The 18,986-nt window shown below is 31.7% G+C and overlaps 1 protein-coding gene across 10 annotated transcripts in view; it reads right to left on the reverse strand.

Annotated features, from left to right (window-relative positions):
* Positions 1-3,650: 3,650 nt before the first annotated feature.
* Positions 3,651-18,986, reverse strand: part of LOC141451553 (protein Aster-B-like) — a 177,468-nt gene continuing 162,132 nt past the window's right edge. For 8 of the 10 annotated variants that reach the window (XM_074123029.1, XM_074123030.1, XM_074123022.1 and 5 more), the window contains 7 exons: positions 16,300-16,487; positions 13,735-13,838; positions 13,436-13,654; positions 12,317-12,494; positions 11,992-12,214; positions 9,963-10,017; positions 3,651-8,496 (listed from right to left, as the gene is read on the reverse strand). In XM_074123029.1, the coding sequence (XP_073979130.1) occupies positions 8,374-8,496; positions 9,963-10,017; positions 11,992-12,214; positions 12,317-12,494; positions 13,436-13,654; positions 13,735-13,838; positions 16,300-16,480 (1,083 nt within the window). In that variant the 5' untranslated portion in view covers positions 16,481-16,487 and the 3' untranslated portion in view covers positions 3,651-8,373. The remainder of the gene's footprint in view (positions 8,497-9,962; positions 10,018-11,991; positions 12,215-12,316; positions 12,495-13,435; positions 13,655-13,734; positions 13,839-16,299; positions 16,488-18,986) is intronic. The other 2 variants (XM_074123024.1, XM_074123023.1) reach the window with 1 other exon arrangement.

Below are 18,986 nucleotides of genomic sequence, written 5' to 3' on the forward strand. Positions count from 1 at the left end.
CTACAAGATTATTTACAAACTTGATTTTTTTTAATGTTGGATTCATTGACCTAGGAAGTACATATTTGCACATAAGACAATATAGATATAAAAAAAATCCCAAGCCTTAAAATTAAACAAAACTGACAGAAAAAAATCCTTGTATGAGTTTTAACTTGTTATCCATCGTCAAAAATTCTAGACATTACTAAACATTAAACACTCCAATTTTTCAATCTTGATTTGCTCCTAAACACCGAACTTCGAACATTTCAAGATGTAAAATTATAGCTCAAAGTACATCTATTTATCTTGGGCTTTTTTGCCCTCACATAATTATTCATAATTTATAATGAATGATATATTTTTACAAAGAATAATTTCATTACCAACAACAGTTCATCAGGCATTCAAAAAGACATCCGAGAAAGAAGCAACATTTGGTTCAACAGAAAGGTATTGACAGCTCCTACGAGAAGAATGATGTGAGGAAGGGTGTTAGGTTGCAGATTTTATACTTTTGTAATGAAATTGTTGAGTAGTATATTTTTTTAAATCGGATTTTTACACTTTTTCTTTCGGTTTATTGCCAATTTTGCCTGCAGTATTAGAGACATTGAACACAATCTTTCTATAAAGAATATGACATAAACTGCAAATAAAGTTGAGACGGTTGTTCGGAAATTATTTTCATTACATATTTTGCTTGGAGAGTTCACTTGTTTCAGTAAATTCACGCTAAAATGCTGACTTAAATTCAAATTTTACAGGGATTATCTGGCATCTTGAGGGCGGTGTGTAATGGAAATTTACAGATAATTTAATTTATAATGAAGAATTATAATGACTATTGTGAATTTTATAATTGTTTAAATGGGATATATTTTGATCTAATTCTATTTAATTGAATATTCAATTGTAAAACAGCCATTTGGACAAGTTGAAATAGCTTTAAAATGCATTTTCATGCGGTCTAGTGACAATTTTAAAAACTAAATTTTTATAGTAGTTTCAAACAATGCTGCTAGGTAGCGTTGGCTTAGGTTTTTTTTCTGTTGATGTGTGTTCATATTGAAAGATACATTCTTTTAAGAGATTTAAAATGCAATTTATTAAATTCATATAATTAGAAACACTATTCTTTAACTGCTTGACACATTAATTGGTAGCATTAGTGGAAAAAAAGTTTTTTATTATAATATTAAAACTTTATTTCATGGTATGTTGATTTTTAGATTAGAAAAACTATTACCTTGTATGATTTGATTTGAAAAAGTTTATTTACTTTTTAAATTTTTTGTATACAAATATATATATAATAGGAGGTTTCTAAGACAAGGAAGTAAGGAGATCGGCCGATAGCTGCTGGTTAAAGAGGGGTCTTTACCAGGTTTAGCAATGACAATAATTTTTGCCATTTTCTATATATCAGGAAAGTATCTGAACATAATTATGTGATTAATTATTTTAGTAAGGTGGTTTAGACACTTTTTTGAAATGTTTTTCATAATTTTTGAATTTATTCCGTCTATGCCGGGGGGGGGGGGCTTTATTTTTTAATCTTCTTATTTCTTTTCTTAATTCTTTTGGTGTTGTTAAGATACATTCATCAGGTTGTAGATGTGGAGTGAAATAATTTTTAGCGACAGAGATTACCTTACGGGTAAAGGTAGGAACACCTAAGCTAGAATTCATAATTTGCACTTTTTCAAAGAAATCTGCTAGTGTATCGGCCTTGTGTTGAGGACTGTATGCATAATTATTAGAATGAAGAGTCTGATTAACATTGTGTAGGTTGTTATCTAATGAAAGTGGAGGGATGACAGTAGATTTGGTAATGTATAGCAAAGAAAATGTAATGTGAATTTTAATTTTATATTTAGTTAATATTAAGAATCTTTACTTAAAACATGTAATTGTTTTAAATGTTTTTGTTATATAAAAAAGTGTATAATTGGTAGCAAAATAAAGAATAATCTAAACAAATTTAAAGGCGTCATAATGAATTTTCTCATTTTCCCATTAGCACCTTATATTTATGTTTAAATGTTTAAAATAAATAAATAAAACAAAAAATTAAAAACCAAATTAAAAAAACACTAAAAATGATAACATGCAAATGGTTACTGGACCATTAAGTATCTAACAAAACATTCCATTTAATAATAGAGTTATTAAAAGAAACAATGAAATTAAACCTTCAATTCAGCAAAAAAGATTAGGTAAAAAACAAAAACAAAAAAAAATTAGTTCGAAAAAATGCCGTCAGAGAGCGGTAAAAAAACCCTCAAAATTAGTTCACATTTTCTCCACCAGGTAGCACGAGCACTGTATTTAGATTTATCTTCAGTACGACATGTGTTGCTGGGGAGAAGGTCGTTCTGTCACTCGTCACCTTAAACACATTCATCAAATATGAAAAAAGAATCATGGCATATAATGTCTGTGTAGTAAAAATCTACATTATGAACATGTAAATATCTACTGAAATTATGAAAAAAATTCAAAAAATAAAAATATTTATCCCACCCTGCAAAAAAATCACGTATATGGTCTGGCAGTACTATTGCACACTCGGCAAGCAAGCAGCATTTGATGCATTTTTCTCAGCATAAAACAATTTATTTCATCTTACTTCCGGTATCATTAATTAACACATACCTAATGCCATCTAACTATATTTCCTAATTAAAAAAAAGCTCGAGCTACATAATAATTAATAAAAACAATGGAGTTAATAAAATAATTAACTTTAGTTCATGCTGTCACTCCTACAACACAATCACTATTTTAAGTAAGAAAAATCAAAATTAGTTCGTATTTTCTCCACCAGGGAGCACTAACCACTATATACAGCTGTAATCACAATTTACTTTCAGTACGATCTGAGTTGTTGCAGGCGAGTTAATCGCTTTGTCGTTTCGTTCTCCTTAAACATATCTACTTTATTCACACATCTCTATCATCAAACATGAAAGTATCATGGAATATTATGGGTGTCCACAACTCTATTATTAAGCATTAAAGTATCATGGAATATGTCTATCTAGTCTAAAACCTCTAGTACAAACATGAAAGTATAAGAATTAAAAAAAAAAGAAATTCAACCGTTATTGTTTTTATTTTCTTTGAGGATGACAAGCAAAAATAATGAATTTCTATATAAAGTGTGAGGACGAGTAGTCAGTTAATCAAAAAATATTCCATGTATGAATTATTAAGAAATGTATCACAAATTGATAAAATTTAGATGTACTTTTATTTAATATATTTATACTTAATAGCTGCAAATTGTATGTAGTAAAAAATGTAGTGTAATAGCTTGAGAATTAAATAAAACGTAATTATTGGTTTACTCCGGCACCAATTTTACTTTGCACAGTTCTGTTCACTATTTTCAAGTTTTTTTTTTTGTGCGCCATTGTGAGGGGGCTCATAATTTTTCTTCTTTATAAGGAAATATTGTGACGATATTTAGTATATGTATATTAATGAAATGTAAATAGGTTTCATTTTGTAGTTTCCTTTGTAGTATTGTATAGCGTTAACTAGGAGAGCTGACCAAACTAGACTTATACAAAACCAAAAAACAATTTGACATAAATTTTGAGTCAACTCCTTCCCTTATTTTGAAGTATTAAAACTTTATGAAGGAATAAAAAACCACAGTGTTCATTAATTTAAAGAGTGTACTTCACAATCAAGATGGTACAGGACTAAATAAAAAATACATTGAATTCGATTAACCAAATAAAAATTTGTCTCAATATCATTATTTTAGAAATTCCTGCGAAAAAATCTTGTATGTTTTACAATTTATAATTACATATGTCTGCATTTAATAGTCAGATAAATAAAAATATCTTTTGTTGAGATTACTTAAATATCCTCACTTTTCATTGGGCATACAAATTTTTTTTTACATAAATTTGGCCTTAATATATACGAATTATTCAAAACGATATTAGTACCTTGGGTCTACATGTATGTACCATCAATCTTTAAAATTTGTGGATTTTAATTTTATCTTTGCAGTTAGGTTTATACAGGAATGTTTATGAATTTGAAAATTTTAAATTAAAACTACTATTAATTTCTTCTTTAAATGCGTTAGGTCCTCAGTAATCGATCTCTTTGTTTAGTTTGGAAGAGTACTTGAATCTTAATAGGAAGATTTCTTAATACCATGTCCTTCCAATATATGTTACTTCACTAGAAGTTATATAATGGTTTATTTCACTGCAATATGGATAATAATGAGTTTAACTTTCATTAAAAATGAATGTATTAATTACTCAAGCAACAAAAGAATTATAGAATTTTTATTGTGTTAATATTTTTTAAGGAAGTTTTCAGCTTTTCTTATCTTTAACAGTGGTTTAATTTCTCAAGATCAGTTCCAAATTCTCGCCCTGAAAAAGAATATAGCTCAGACCTCCATCTAATCTTTTGCCTTTGATTACCTTTTCTTATTAAGTACCAGGTCACGGTATGCTTTTATAAAATTTTACAAAAATTGTTCTGAAAACTTGAATCACCGATGGAGGGATGCAGAATATCATCTATTTCTTGCCTTTCAAACAACTCCCCCCTAGATACAGGCCCAGCAACCGCTGAGTCCCTTAGCCGAGATTGAGATATAATCTTAAATCACATACTTATCTCTTCCATCATTAACAAAGGATGCCATTCTCAGAACATGTGGAGGAAGGAGCTAAAGATTGAAATAACTTTGATGACTGTTGTACCACTCTAATTCCCAGCGCTTAGCCGGCCTAATCTAAGACGTCATACGATCTTTGCGGAAGAACAGAGGCACGAAGCCTTGCTCAGAGTAAGCAGCTGATTGGGGAGGTCTTTTGACATCACAAGAAAGCGTGAGTAGTTACTGAGAAGTGGAGGAGGATATATGCTCTCGAGATAAAGCCGAGTATTCTTCTTCCAGCTCTAGCGATAACTGAGGACGCTTAAATTGATTTTTTTTTTCTTCTTCTTTTAAGCGACAAACTACTAATTTCATTAAATAAAATTAGAAGAACTTTTCTCTAGAAACAGAGAATTGTATTTCTATTTTATGTTTTTTTTAAGCACAATTGTTTTTTTTATAGGTCAATACTATACAATTTATATAAAAAATTATATGTCAATAATTAATTTTCACTATACTTATAAACTAGTATCCCACGAATACAAAAAAGTAAAACAAGTACAAACATAAAACTTAATATAAAATTGGCATTGCACTCGTAGTATACGTTATCACATATTTAATTCTATTAACTACGATTTTTTTTGTTTTTTATTTGCAGAATTCATATTTCTGATAATTATTTAAACTAATTAATTTACAATTTTATTTAAAAAAAAAAGGTGATATACAAGTGCTGATTACACCAAATAAATAATATAAATAATTAAAAAATACGATTGAAAATTTCAAATTTGAATTAATTTACATACAACAATTATAGACAAACAAGATTTATTTTTTAATGCAATATAAAAGAAACGATAAAAATGACATTCAGGCATCTATCTCACTTTTACAGCCAAATTTAAAAATAAAATAAAATTAAACAATAACTTTAACAATAACAAATGATATGCAAAGTATCAAGTAAATTGAAAAAAGCAAATAAATAAAATAACAAAAACTATTTGTAGAATTTTCTGAGTACAATAATCTCCTAAATATGACGCAGGCTTCAAAAGCTCAGGGATATTTTGAACTGTGGAATGAAAACTACAAACTTGGGTGCTGTTTACCAAGAGATCCATTGGTAGAAATCAAATAATAAAAAATCACTAAAAAATTCTGAAGACACCAGCGAAGATATTATTACTTCGTAATTTCAAGAAACAAAAAAAAACTTAACCTGGATCCGAGATTAACACAAATTCAATAACCACTCAAAACGTTTAGATGTTAATTAAGTAATGAACATTAGATAAAAAACCTGAATGAATATAGAAATTTCACATGTGATCTAGGGTTAATATTAAATAGGCTTGCTTTTTTGTGTCCAATTCCAGGGTTCGAATACCAAAGAACCCGCACGACTGTCTTCCCCAGCAACTCAAGGAACAAAATGGTAAGCTAAAAATGGTTAGAAGTAGAACTGGTATCTCAAAAAGAAATAAGATTGATAAGTAAACTTATCTATTGACAAGAAATGCGAGGAAATCTACTATTTATGGTAACCGGAGACTGTAATTATGAATAAAATCAGGGTTTTTATTAAACAAAGAAGGATCCATTGAAAGTCCTACTTCATAATTAAATTTTATAAATGTAATTATTCACTTTAAGGAGATGAAAACAAAATCTACCCATTCTTCTAAAGCCCCTGGGAAAGACGGCTTCACCATCGGCTATAGAGAAAAATCTCGAGGCTTGAACTCAACTGAAGGTTTAGGATCTGGTGTCTCTTAGCTGGCTATGGAAGCGTGTAATATAGAAATAAAAAAAAAATGCAATGGTTAAACCAAAAGAGAAAATCTGGAATTAGAAATATTTGTAAAATCACGAGAGGGTACCTATTTCTTTTATTTATATATATGCATTAATAAATAAAATAATATTCCCCAAAAATATATATTCTATAATTACCTCACTAATTTGGAGCAGCAAACTCTAAAGTTTAACAACTACCTATATTCCCAAAAAGTAGAATCTAATTATTTTTTTTTTTTATTTATTACCAATCAATAATATGTACTTACATTACTCTTTCTAATTAAATATGAGTATCAAGAAAAACAATTTACATTTATTCAGTGATAATTAAAAAAATAATAATAATTAATGCATTTTGAATTTATTTTTTTTTAAATGCAAAATTAAATCAATATCGCATTCAAAATAATAATAATGGTCGATAATGTGTTTTACAGAGGTGAATTTACTCGGAATATGATCAAATTTAAGTTCTACTTTTACTCGCGATGGAAGGATCGAAGTATGAGAATTATTTATAAGTATTAACACTGTAAGGCTGGGCATAAGTTTTACTTTTCCAAAGAGCTATACAAGCCCTTCAAACTGACATATAACGAGCAGAGCATTTCTTGACAAAACTACTACTTAATAAGACTAATCTACTTCAGAGCAATACTTTGCAAGAGCTTCCTCACAATGCAACGATCACCTACCCGCCAGAGCTTTTTGATATATTCTGTTGTTCTAATGCGAGTAGCTAAAAATAATAAGTTTTTGCCTGCCTTTCTAGCTGGGATTAGCAGCCACCATTTTTACAACATAATTGTGCACCAATTAATTGTGGCTGCACTTGGCTTTGCAGAGTTAGGGTCCCGTAAAAGTCAAAATTGTGTTGTGCACTTAAAAGCAACCAGTAATGCAATTTTTATGGGGGAAAAAAAAAAAAATTTGGCTGCGAAAATAGCGAATAATTGGCGATCATTTTTGACTAATTTTCTTAATGCTTATCGATAAAAAAGAGAGACCTTGACTTTGTCAAAGTTATTCGCTTAATGCTGGCCGCCTACAATCTGAAACCTCCCACTTATTCGTTCACGAACTGGGTGTAGAACCTGTCTATTCATAGTTTCTAGGCCTGAATCAAATCAGCAACCGTAATAGGTTTTTATTTGTAGTCTCATTTCAATCTTGCCCAATAGATTAATCTATTAATATTAGTTAGTTCAATATAATTTTCTTAATTCCCATACCTCCACACTGGAAGAAAGCTTATTATGCGTTCTGGTTAGAATCAAAATGTTGGACCATAATTCTTGGTCCAGGATCTAGTTGGGTAAATCCACCTCTGTACAGTGGCAATGCTTTAACAAAATTTCCAAAAAAATTACTTATTTCTTTTTAAATTTTGTGCCAATATAATATGAGCAACACTTTTATAAAGATTACTATTTATAATTTAAGATGTACCCATATAATCTCTAAAAATGCTATCTAATTTTTTTATTCATATATTCCATTCTTTATTTTACATTTTTCATGTGTTTTTTTTTTATTTGTTAAGTACAGTCTCTAAAATAATAGAAATCTGCTGCTACTAAAAGATATTGTCAAATAAACCTAGCTTTTTATTTCTTTAACATTAATTATTCTTAAACTATGATATTCCGCCACTTAGATAGAAGCTAATAATACTTTAAAAATTGGCAACATGATCAAAGGAAACAGCCTCCTCTTTCTTAGGAAAGAACAAAATAAGATGTTCTACTCATATTTTTTGTTTTTGCAATTAATTATCAATAAATGGATTTCAAAATTTCTTAAAAACCTTTTCTTTGGAAGCCTTTTTTTTTACATGATAGCGTAATGGTAAAATAAATATGAATTAATAATTTTTGAAAGTGAGGAAGTTTTATTTGTTTTTTCTTTATTTTTTTTTTTTTTCAATAAAAATTATGCTAACTATTATGCTGATGAAATTTTTCAGGAGGACCTGCATAATGATTCCATTTTTGCCGGCTGCTCACTTCATTTGCTCCACCTTCAATAAGTAAGGAGAGTCGTTCTAAAGATTGCCGAACCTGTAAAAAATAATTCTAATTATTAATAATAATCTTAATTCGTCATGAGTACAAATAAACAGGAAATACAGGATTACTATAGATAAATCGACTGGCGACCAAATTGTCTTGATGGTGTAGAGATTGTCATTTGGTTCTGTTAATATGCTTACATTAGATTGGTTTCTCCCAACAGGTAATTTGTAAAGAAGATTAGTAGCTCAACTGATCTGTAACATTATTTAGCTGGCATGCAAGATAACACGTATTACTCAGCAAGTGTAGAACGAGACAGTGACGTAAATGAAGTCGAAATCACTACCCAAAGTTGACCCTATCGCATCAACTACAAATCTAAACCCAGCAATAGAAACGTTACATAATTTCAACCCAGAACTTCTCTGCCTCCCAGTTCTATTGCTGTTCTCTCTCCAAAAGGGTTAGGAGCGTTTCTGTAACACCATTATGTAAATGGTATTGAGTGACCATTTCCTTACGCGTCCAATACTCTTACGGACAGTGAGTTTCAGTTACATTGATGAACAGCAATCTACTGGGAACTAAAACAACAGCAAAAAATATTCTTATGGAAGAAAATCAGTCTGACTTTTTTTTGCACTGTGTAAAATGATACCACTGCTTAGCTTTTTTTGCTAATGGAGAAAGATGGACAAGATGGATTACAAAATATTGTAATTTCTAACCAAATTTCAAACAATACTATGGTGAAGTAAACACAATTTCGCCGCATCATTTCTTGCCAACTATTATTTCATAATTGCGAATGCTTTTAGGATGGGTTTAAGTCATCCCTACAAAGTATATATCTTCAGAACAGTGTGTAGGGCAACTTAAGTGGCCGTATTCAATTTTTTGGTCTTTTATTTTTTCTTTTAAGTTGAATTCACTTTCACGATTCAAATCTCAGACCTTCCAGAACTTTCTTAATTTCTACATTGCAAAAACGTTCAGCATTATTCCATTCTTCAATAAATAAACAGACAAATAAAACGAAACGAATGAAACATTAAAAACTGCAATACAAAGTTCCAACATTCTGAATCAACTATGCAGTTTGGTTACAACGTTAGTAAAACAGCCTAATGGCCTAATAATTGGACAAGAAGTAACCACAAAACTACATGTGATATTTCATAAATCAGGCATGGTTTAGAATATTTGGTGAAAATAATGAATTTCAAAGTGTGGGAGAGAGCTCAAATCCGAGATTATAGATTCATTAAAAGATGTGAGCCAAAGGAAAGGTGACATTGCAAGTATATTAGATTAGATAGGTAGGATCAAATATACAGATCTAAATCATGTAGATCTTAATTTACTGGGAAAAACTAATATATTCATTGTTAGTAATATTTATTTATCTGAAAAAAGTGAAGAAGCATGACTTGGTAGCAGAAACATAATATGGATATTTTAATGTACAAACAATCAATGAGTCATTGATGAGATATTGATAGAATACTTACTTTAGATATATGTTCTAAATTTGTATTAATGAAGGCCTGAACTTCACTCACTGACCTGAAAAAAAAACTAGTTTATTGCGTGTCAACTGTAAATAAAATGGTATATACAAAGAATTTTATATCTACTAACATATCACAAAATACGTAGTTTATTATAATGTTATAATTATTGCTTTATTAATTCTGATCCATTATTTTACTTGTCTGCAATTCTGCACCAAATATTACATTCGTTTTAATTGCTACCCTTATCTAATCAAGATATTGTCTCTATTTATAATCTAAAGATATTATATGAAAAAGTTTGATGTTATAAAGAAAAACCTTGCAATGGCTAGCTTGAACAATGGCAACGGTTATTCCCTTAGCCAAACATTTCTTGGAAATGGACGTAAATATTATTTATTGTTTTTGTGGAATAATGTTACATTGTAACCTGCTCGAGTTCAGTTTTGGGGCAATGAATTAAAAAGCGTTTTACATTCAATTACATATTGCTACATTTCTTTAGTTGTCATGACTACATATTGAATGTCGGATATTAGTTAAAAGAAAATGCTAATAAAAAACGCTAATCTTTTATTTTTGCTTTCTCTCTAAGTAAAATCGAGTCAAATTTTAAAAACAGAAGTAAACTTTCACCACGGTACATGTTTTGAGGCCTTGTGAACACATCAAAAAATTTTTTGGTGCACGGTCTGTATTTAAATTAGTGAATAGAATATTTCAGAAACTAAAAATTCAACCATCGACGGGGCATATAATAACTCTACAAAGCAAAATAAGTTCTATGGACAACTTAAATCAAGTAGGTTTTCGAATTTGATGAAAATCGGCGAATCGGCGATTGTTAAGAAATTAAGTATTACCGGGAAGTAAGTTGCAGTAAGCCAAATGTGAGATTAAATGTGAGCATCATATCGTACATATATTTATTTATTTTTGAATTTTTATTATTTAGGTCTTCTAACAAAGTCCACCACTCACAGTAATATGTACCTGCAGAAAGTTCTTAGGAAGATGGCCAGCTGAACTCCAACCCAGACCCTCGCGGCTGGATTATTAGTGCTGCAATTATAAACCCATCCCTTTTATTGTAACTTAATTTTCACAATTTTTGTGACTAGTTATTGTTTTTTTAATGCGAAGTGGCATCAAAGTATGGAAAATAGGGGGAAAAAATAAAAATAAAATTTGCGTAAAAATAAAACTTAAAAATTGGGTACAAGAACATTGCATTTACTTCGGCATTCGTGAGCAATGTTTTAAGATGAGCGCGTATTTCTAAAGTGAAAAAACGTTTAGGAAGATCGTTCACAAAAATTTGGAAGGAAAACGCCTACTTGTGCACGAATAACGACGGGAGAACGATAACATCATGCTAAACAACACTCAGCAAAAGTGATTGGACTTGTAGCGCGCAGAACTACTTAACACTTCTTTTTGTGTGTTTCTCGACAAAAACTTTTATTTATATCTTCAACATCCACTCTTCTGGCCTATTTTGACTTACAATTCTTAAAAGTGGAGCTCCAGCTGAATGTTCGCTATTTTAAAACCTGTGAAGATATTTGCCGCGAATCGCGAAAGTCCTCGACTAGTTTACAAAAGACGCTAGAAGTGGTAGCGACTGAAGTGAGTGCATTGCGTAAGATAGCTAATTCAAAGTGAATTGGGTTCAAACTTAACAAATTAAGTTTTGTTTTTTTTTAAACAGAACTTGCGAAGAACTCTCCTCGTAAATAATGCTTTTAGGCGGGTACTTACAAAGCCAAATCTCCACTGTAACCAGGAGAAGACTGTAAACTTCCAGAAATATTGGTGTTTCGGCATAAACATTTTTTGTAAAGTGTACGAAATTAGTGTTTGTAAGCAAACGATTTGATCCCTTCTAAGATAAAAATTCACTACCCTTTGACAGGTGTAAAAACCCTTACAATTTTTTTTTCCAGATATTAGCTAGTAATATTTTAATTAGTTTAATTAGAACATTAATACTTAAACAGTATAACAGAACTTTGTAACTTACTTTCCATTAAAGTAGGCTTCATCGGTAAGCCCTTGCTGTAATCGCGCTATTCTGAACAGCAAGATGGCTGCAGAGGTAAATAGAACTATAAGAAGTATAGTTGACAATACCAATAATAAAGTCGGTCTTGGTATCGAACTTAAAAAACTATAATATTGGGCATAACTCTGTTTTGATGGAGCCGTTTGAGAAAACATGTCATGATAAGATTTAACTTCAACAGCTAAAAAAAAAAAAAAAAAAATTAAGAGCATGAATTTTTGTAATAATTTGTAGGAGGAGAAAAATTAAAATACAAAATTATTTAATAATAAAAGCCACAAACCTAATTTATGTTTTGCACCTTTTGAAGAAGTTTCAATAGATGTATTCGTAAGTTTTGAATCTAAATTAGATTCACTACCAGATAAACTAGATTCTTCATCGTTAATAATTGGCACAGGGCTACAATCATTAAATTGTTCTTCTTTAATTACATCCTCAATACTCTGGAACAAAAGAAACTGTAACATATAAACGTGCTTATAAATAATTAAAACTGTGGATATTCAATTTTATAAATGTAAGGAATGTGTAGTGTTTTACTGGCTGTTGCAACTTCGTGAGCAGTCTAGACATATTCTCTAAACAGCAAATGCAAGGAATTTTTGTCCTAACCGTAATTTTAATTTCACAAAAAATTGACAAGAGGCGTGTCCTGTACCGTAAGGCATTGCAACCTAATACGCTATTGGTAACAATCCCTTGAATTGTCTGGTAGGTCTGTACCAGATCTTGGGTTTTACTAACTGCGAAATGGGTGACTGACACACACGAATGTCATTTGCTCTAGTCAGCAGAAGCGCTTTAGGTTAACTCTGTGAAAAGAAGAAGTAATTGCGATAATATGCGTTGTAATTTTAGTAAGATGACCGCGTCTTTTCACAAGATCCATGGTTTCCCACTAGTCGCATTTGCCTACTACCTTCTGGTCTCCAAGTACTTGAAGCACCAAAACGCAATTCTTTCTTCTCCTTCTGTTTTCGTCCACATAGGGACTGGACACTCCTCATGCGGAACACCCTGAGGCAATTAGGAAGCAAGTAACCATCAGAATAATAGGGGGAAGAGAGATGAACGCGATTCGAGTTGAACTACTTTGGACAGTATTGCCTATAACGAGAGAATAGAGTCTGGAGGCCAGTAGTAAATGGAAATGTTGACGTTAAGACATTATTTACCGAAACGTCGGTGCGAAAAAGAAATTTGTCTATAAATTTTATTGACCGCACCTCAAAATTGCCAATGCTAATGAGTGATAATGCGAACATATATTTTCTGTAGCAATACCTGATAAGGATCTATTAACATTTGCACTTTTCAAAACTGCTCAGCTCAGAACACTCAAGACCCTAATACATTCACTTACAACAAATCTAACAAATAACAAATAGCAAATGCATACCTCTCTTAATTCAGACTTTGGTGGATGCGGCATATGTGTAGGAGTTGGTGTAAGTGCAGCGTTCCATACTTGTACCATCAGTTTGTAAGTAGAATCTCGCGATAACAGTGAACCAAATACATGTTTATCATCTTCAGTAGTTATACCAACGGCATTCGGAATAATATACGCTGTTTTTTCTTTGGTAACCTTTAGAACTGTAGATGTTGGAATGAGAAGCTATAGTGAATTAACAAAATAGCAATATTATTTATACAGGACAGATTAGAAAATTACAAATTATACAATATTTTACATACCTTAGTTACATAGCCAAAAACGTTAGAATAAAATGCAAAATAGTTGCGTGTTATATACAAATGTCCTTGGAGCAAAATATCTGCCACGAGAGCGCAAGAATAATCTGAAACAATATAATAATAATTACTAATAAATATAATAATTACAATAAATAATTATTAACTGAAAGTTTTATTACAAAAAACTCATATTACGAGTACATATTCTATTTTAACACAAAAATATAATTTCCAAGAGCAGGATTCTAATTATCATGAGAATTTTACTTTTCATGAAAATTATTTAACATTTAATACTTTTTAGATATAGAAGCAAAACTGGATCAGTATATTTTCACAAAAGAGTTTATTTATACGAATCTGATCTAAATGATTTGAATAAAATAAAGAATCATCTAATCCTGGATTTAACGTAAAATTTTAAACACAATGAGGTGATATTATTATTTTGATAATCAACTTTACAGAATAATTTTGTTTAATATTCAACTTTGCAAACAATACACATCTCTAGTCTACTAAGAGTCTCTGTTTTATAAAAAGCTTCTTCAACAGCGTTTTTATGTTTAGTTATTAAATATTAAATGACCTCACTGGAATAATCTAACTTCATAAATTTTAATATGCTTACACTAGGGTATTTACATTTTGAATGTTTAACAAATTTACACAACATCCATTTGTATTTACAATTATTTTCATTTGAAGAAGATGAGCATTAAATTTTTAATTTTACTTGTAGTGTAAAAGATAAAAAATAAATACTAATAAATAGACAACAGAACTTTACAGATTAGTTTTATAATGAAGAATAATAAAGTGCAATTATTTCTAAAAGTTTCCTAAGTAGTAACTGAACCGTTCAATGATTATGCTGCAATCATTATGACGAGAATAGATCATGTCATGTGCAGCATTAATGACTTTACACTCTGGTTAGAATGATCTACAGAAATGAAGACGATTTCTAAGTTCATTTAGAGGCAACTCGTTGGAATTTACCTTCCTAATGGAAAACTATGTTTGGTACTCAAGGTTGGAAGACTATAAATAATAAAGGGAGTAGTACATTACTCCTAATGAAATAGTTGTCTTTTTAATAAGTAAAGTTCAGCAAGAAATGCTGCGAAAACCGGTAAAGAAGTGAATGAAAAGACTACTTACAATTAAACAGTAGAAAAATAAATCAGTAATTGTTTGAGTTAGACGAATTCAGACACTTTACTGCAAAAAGATTGACGGTTTATCGGGCACAAGGTCCCCTGAGGAAACCTCGTTTATGTCAGCTGGTCTATTAACTCGTTCATCAGCTGATTTTTGTTTTATCGCTTACATTTCAAGCAGCCTCTCTCCAATTGTTGTTTTTAAATCTAAATCATTTAATGTTTTAATTTTATGTTCAATAAAGTGATATGTTTAGTTTTTTTTTTTTTTTTTTTTATTACGCCCCACCCGACAATGCAAATTTGGCTGTATTTTGTGTGGAGTTTCGAGGGTGGGAGGTGCTCTTCTAGACATATCATGGAGGAATAGAAGATGGCGGAACTTTTCCGGAAGGCAAACTAAATCCATCCTCCTTCCACACAACAGATAAAAAAGGGGACTCTACTATCATCATTGCGACCACCACGAAACCTTTCCTCAGCTCGTGAGCCTGGAGTCAGAACTCCAGCGGGCTGGCTCACGATCCCATGGTACCATTAGTAACCTACTTGAGGCCTAAAATGTTCACAGTCCCGGCCATGTAAACATGGCCGACGTTTTCTCCGCATCCTCCTTCAGCATGGACTTACTACGCCATGACAGACATCTAGACTAGAAGAGAAAAGATTTTCTTCTGCAATATGGCAAAATAAATCATTTGGGGATACTGCGACTTTTAGCCAATTGAGATGTTTGCTTAAGTAAACGTAAATTGCTTATTTAGAAGTAGTTTATCCAAACGACACGCAGAACAAGTCTGGGTTTAGAAATTTCTTCCGGAGCTTTCATACGGAGAGATTTTTCCCATTTTCGAGTTTTGATAAGACATAATTATTCATATTGAAGTTTCTTATTCCCTTGGTTCAAGAGGATTTTTTTGTGTGTGAGTGTTTATTTAAACTTTTAATTAAAATTTACCGCAACTCTAAGGTTGAGAAACGCTTTGCTACAATTTGCAGCAGCAATATGTGGATTCGTTAACCTCAAGATCCTGATACAATAGATCAAAGATAAGTAGGATGCGGAAAAGCGGGTTAATTTGTGAAACACTTCGCAAACAGGGCTGACCTATTTATACTTTCACCGATTTCATTTTAAAATGGAATAATGGATAACGGAATTAAGTATAACAATAATCAACGAATTCTGTTTAGTTAATTTTTAATATACATCTTGGCTGGAGCATGTCACTTTGTTGACTATGCAGTAGTTCCATCATTCACTGATAGATTTCGTTCATTAGCTGTGGATTTGCTATTTGCAAATCCTTCTGACTTTTGCAGAACTTCTTGCATGCAAAATTGATGAAACAAAACAAATTGAATAGAATTCTATTTAGTAATAATAAAAAGGATATCTTACAATTCAATACTTTCTCATCAGCGGCAACAGTCTTAAAGTGCCTATGAAACTTTTTCTGTCTAGCTTTGCTGCTACCGGGGGTGGAGATGAGTATTTCAGCTGCGGCCGCTGAGGCGCACTGTTGCGCGTTGATGAACTGCGCAGCAGCATCACCACCCCCGCTCCTACCGCCCGGCACCATTTCTACCCTGTGTACATAAATATGGACAAATATTAAAATATATCAAAACAACAACAAAATATGCTTATGCTATAGAATAAGAATTAAAACTTCAAAGATACTAATACAATTTTACTAATAAAATAATATTGTATTAAGATAAAGAGGATTGTGAATTGCCTCAACTGATAAGTTTAAATTTGTGGGATTAGTACCACAACCTAGAAAATAGCAATAGCGTAGAAATTTATTCTGAAAAGTTACAGTATTTGTAACCCGATCCTCTCAAATCTGCTAAGTTTTTTAAGCATCAATTGGCCCTTAATAAGGTTCCGATCCTTGTTGCGGATTTCAATCAGTCTTTCTTAAACTTAACAAAGGGGTTGTACCTGTGCTTCGAAATCCCTTCCCTCCTTTTACAGTTTTATTTTTAATTGTACTTTTTTATATATATAAACGAGGTGTAAAAGATTAAACTAAGACTAAAATAGATCTATGAGGTACGGCTAATAAATAACGAGACTGGTGCTGCTACAGAAGAACTATGCATGCACCAAATCCTAACGACCAACAGCTGTGCAGCGAAAAGCCTTCTTTTTCGATTGTAGCGTCTCACGTGTTTGTAGAAAAAAATCTGTCTGACCGGAACCATCGTTTGAGTAAGAGGTGTTAGTTTCGTTTTGCCGAAAACATGATACTACACATGTAGTAGAACAACGAATTGTCGTGAAATTTCACAGGAAACTGGGTCAAACCGCTACTGAAACTTATCTTTTATTAAAAGAAGTTCATGGCGATGAATGTTTATCACAAGCGCCAGTTTTTGAGTGGTTCAAGCGTTTCCAAGATGGCCGAGAAGACGTCGGAGATGATGACCGCCCGGGTAGCCCTTCCACGTCCAAAATGGATGAAAATATCGATTATAATTAATCAACATTACTACCGTGAGGTGCTTGCTCAACTCCGTGAAAGAGTAAGGAAAAAAAACGACCCGATTTGTGGAAGAACAAGTCATGGGTTCTCGATCAAGAGAAAGCGCCGGCTCACATTGCATTGTCTGTCAGGACGTTTCTAGCCAAGTACAACATCCCAGTTTTAGGCCATCCGCCTTATTCGCCTGACCTGGCCCCATGTGACTTTTATCTGTTCCCCCAAAGTCAAATCTACATTAAAAGGAACACGATTTCAGTCCGTTGAAGCTGTGAAAGTAAAAGCGGCAAGCGTCATGCAGGAGCTCACAGAAAAAGACTTCCAGCACTGTTTCGAACAATATAATATTCTCATGGAGCGTTGTAGGGATAGGGGAGGGGTGTATATTGAAGGTGATAATAACTAAATATGTATAAATTTAAAATAAAATGTTTTATAGCCAATAGTCTCGTTATTTAATAGCCACACCTCGTATTGAGCCCTACACTCATGAGACTATGTATCCTACAGCACCCCTAGGTGTTAAAAACCTCTATAAGGAGAGTCTAAGAAGACCGGCAGAGAGCCAGCAGTCCAGGGATCACCACTACCTGATGCTAACCGACCATCTCTCCTCATTGCCCTCAACGAGGGCATTATCCTCTGCCATCGACGTTATAAAGTCGGTCAGGTAGTTAACTCAAAAAACTTTCTGCAAGAAAATGCCACACACCAGAGTGTGTTCATGGTGCACCGGTTGCTTTAAGCTCATACGTATGGGTGTCCATTTACAGGGCAAATTCCGATAAAGTACAGTTATTTTTTAAACTTCAACCTCAAGTGCCCAAAAAATATATATCAATAACTTCTTCATATACATTAAAAAAAAAAAAAAAAATTAAATGAATAGAATAAAATAGTTCATTAAACTAGAAATAACCGTTACAGTCTACTCAATGTCACATGGTTGAGGTGTAATGCCATACAACTATTGCATAACCTCATAACCCCAATCTAGCAATGTGGCTTTATAAATCGATAACGTTCTAATTGATTATTGTTTGTATTTTAGAATGAAAAAAAACAAAAAGAAATATAAAGTTGATTTACGTAATAGCACCCTCTCATTCACGGTTACATAAAGAATTCTTAAAACAGAACAGTTTCCTGCGTGCAGTCACCTAGTTAAGATATAGTTCGCTTCAGGTTCAACGGAGTGCGCAGGTGTTTTGGAACCAACAGCGCAATCTACAAACACGCGTGGGATTTTTTTTTTTTTATAAATAATTATAAAGTGAAATTTATAGAATAATAAGGTTAATATTTGGCTAACAGTCAACCAAAAATAAGGTTACTTTTTTAGAGATAAATATAATTTTATACACACTTGTTTTGTATTATTTTTCTCTACTAAAACATTTAAAAATATTTGAATGAAAGTTTACAACAATAAATTTCCTGTGTTCATTATAAAAAAAGTAAGCTCATAAATTAGAAACCCTTCAAGCAGCTTCATTTAGAAAGAGTGAAAGTAACATTAAAGTCTGGTGTCAACTCTTCTCACAATAATTATCTCTTAGCACAGTTTATTTGTCTATTGTAACAATCATTTTTGCTG

This window comes from Rhodnius prolixus, unplaced genomic scaffold (genome assembly GCF_049639745.1).
Source record: "Rhodnius prolixus isolate KJV_2025 unplaced genomic scaffold, Rpr scaffold_8, whole genome shotgun sequence".
In the NCBI taxonomy this organism is placed as follows: domain Eukaryota; kingdom Metazoa; phylum Arthropoda; class Insecta; order Hemiptera; family Reduviidae; genus Rhodnius; species Rhodnius prolixus.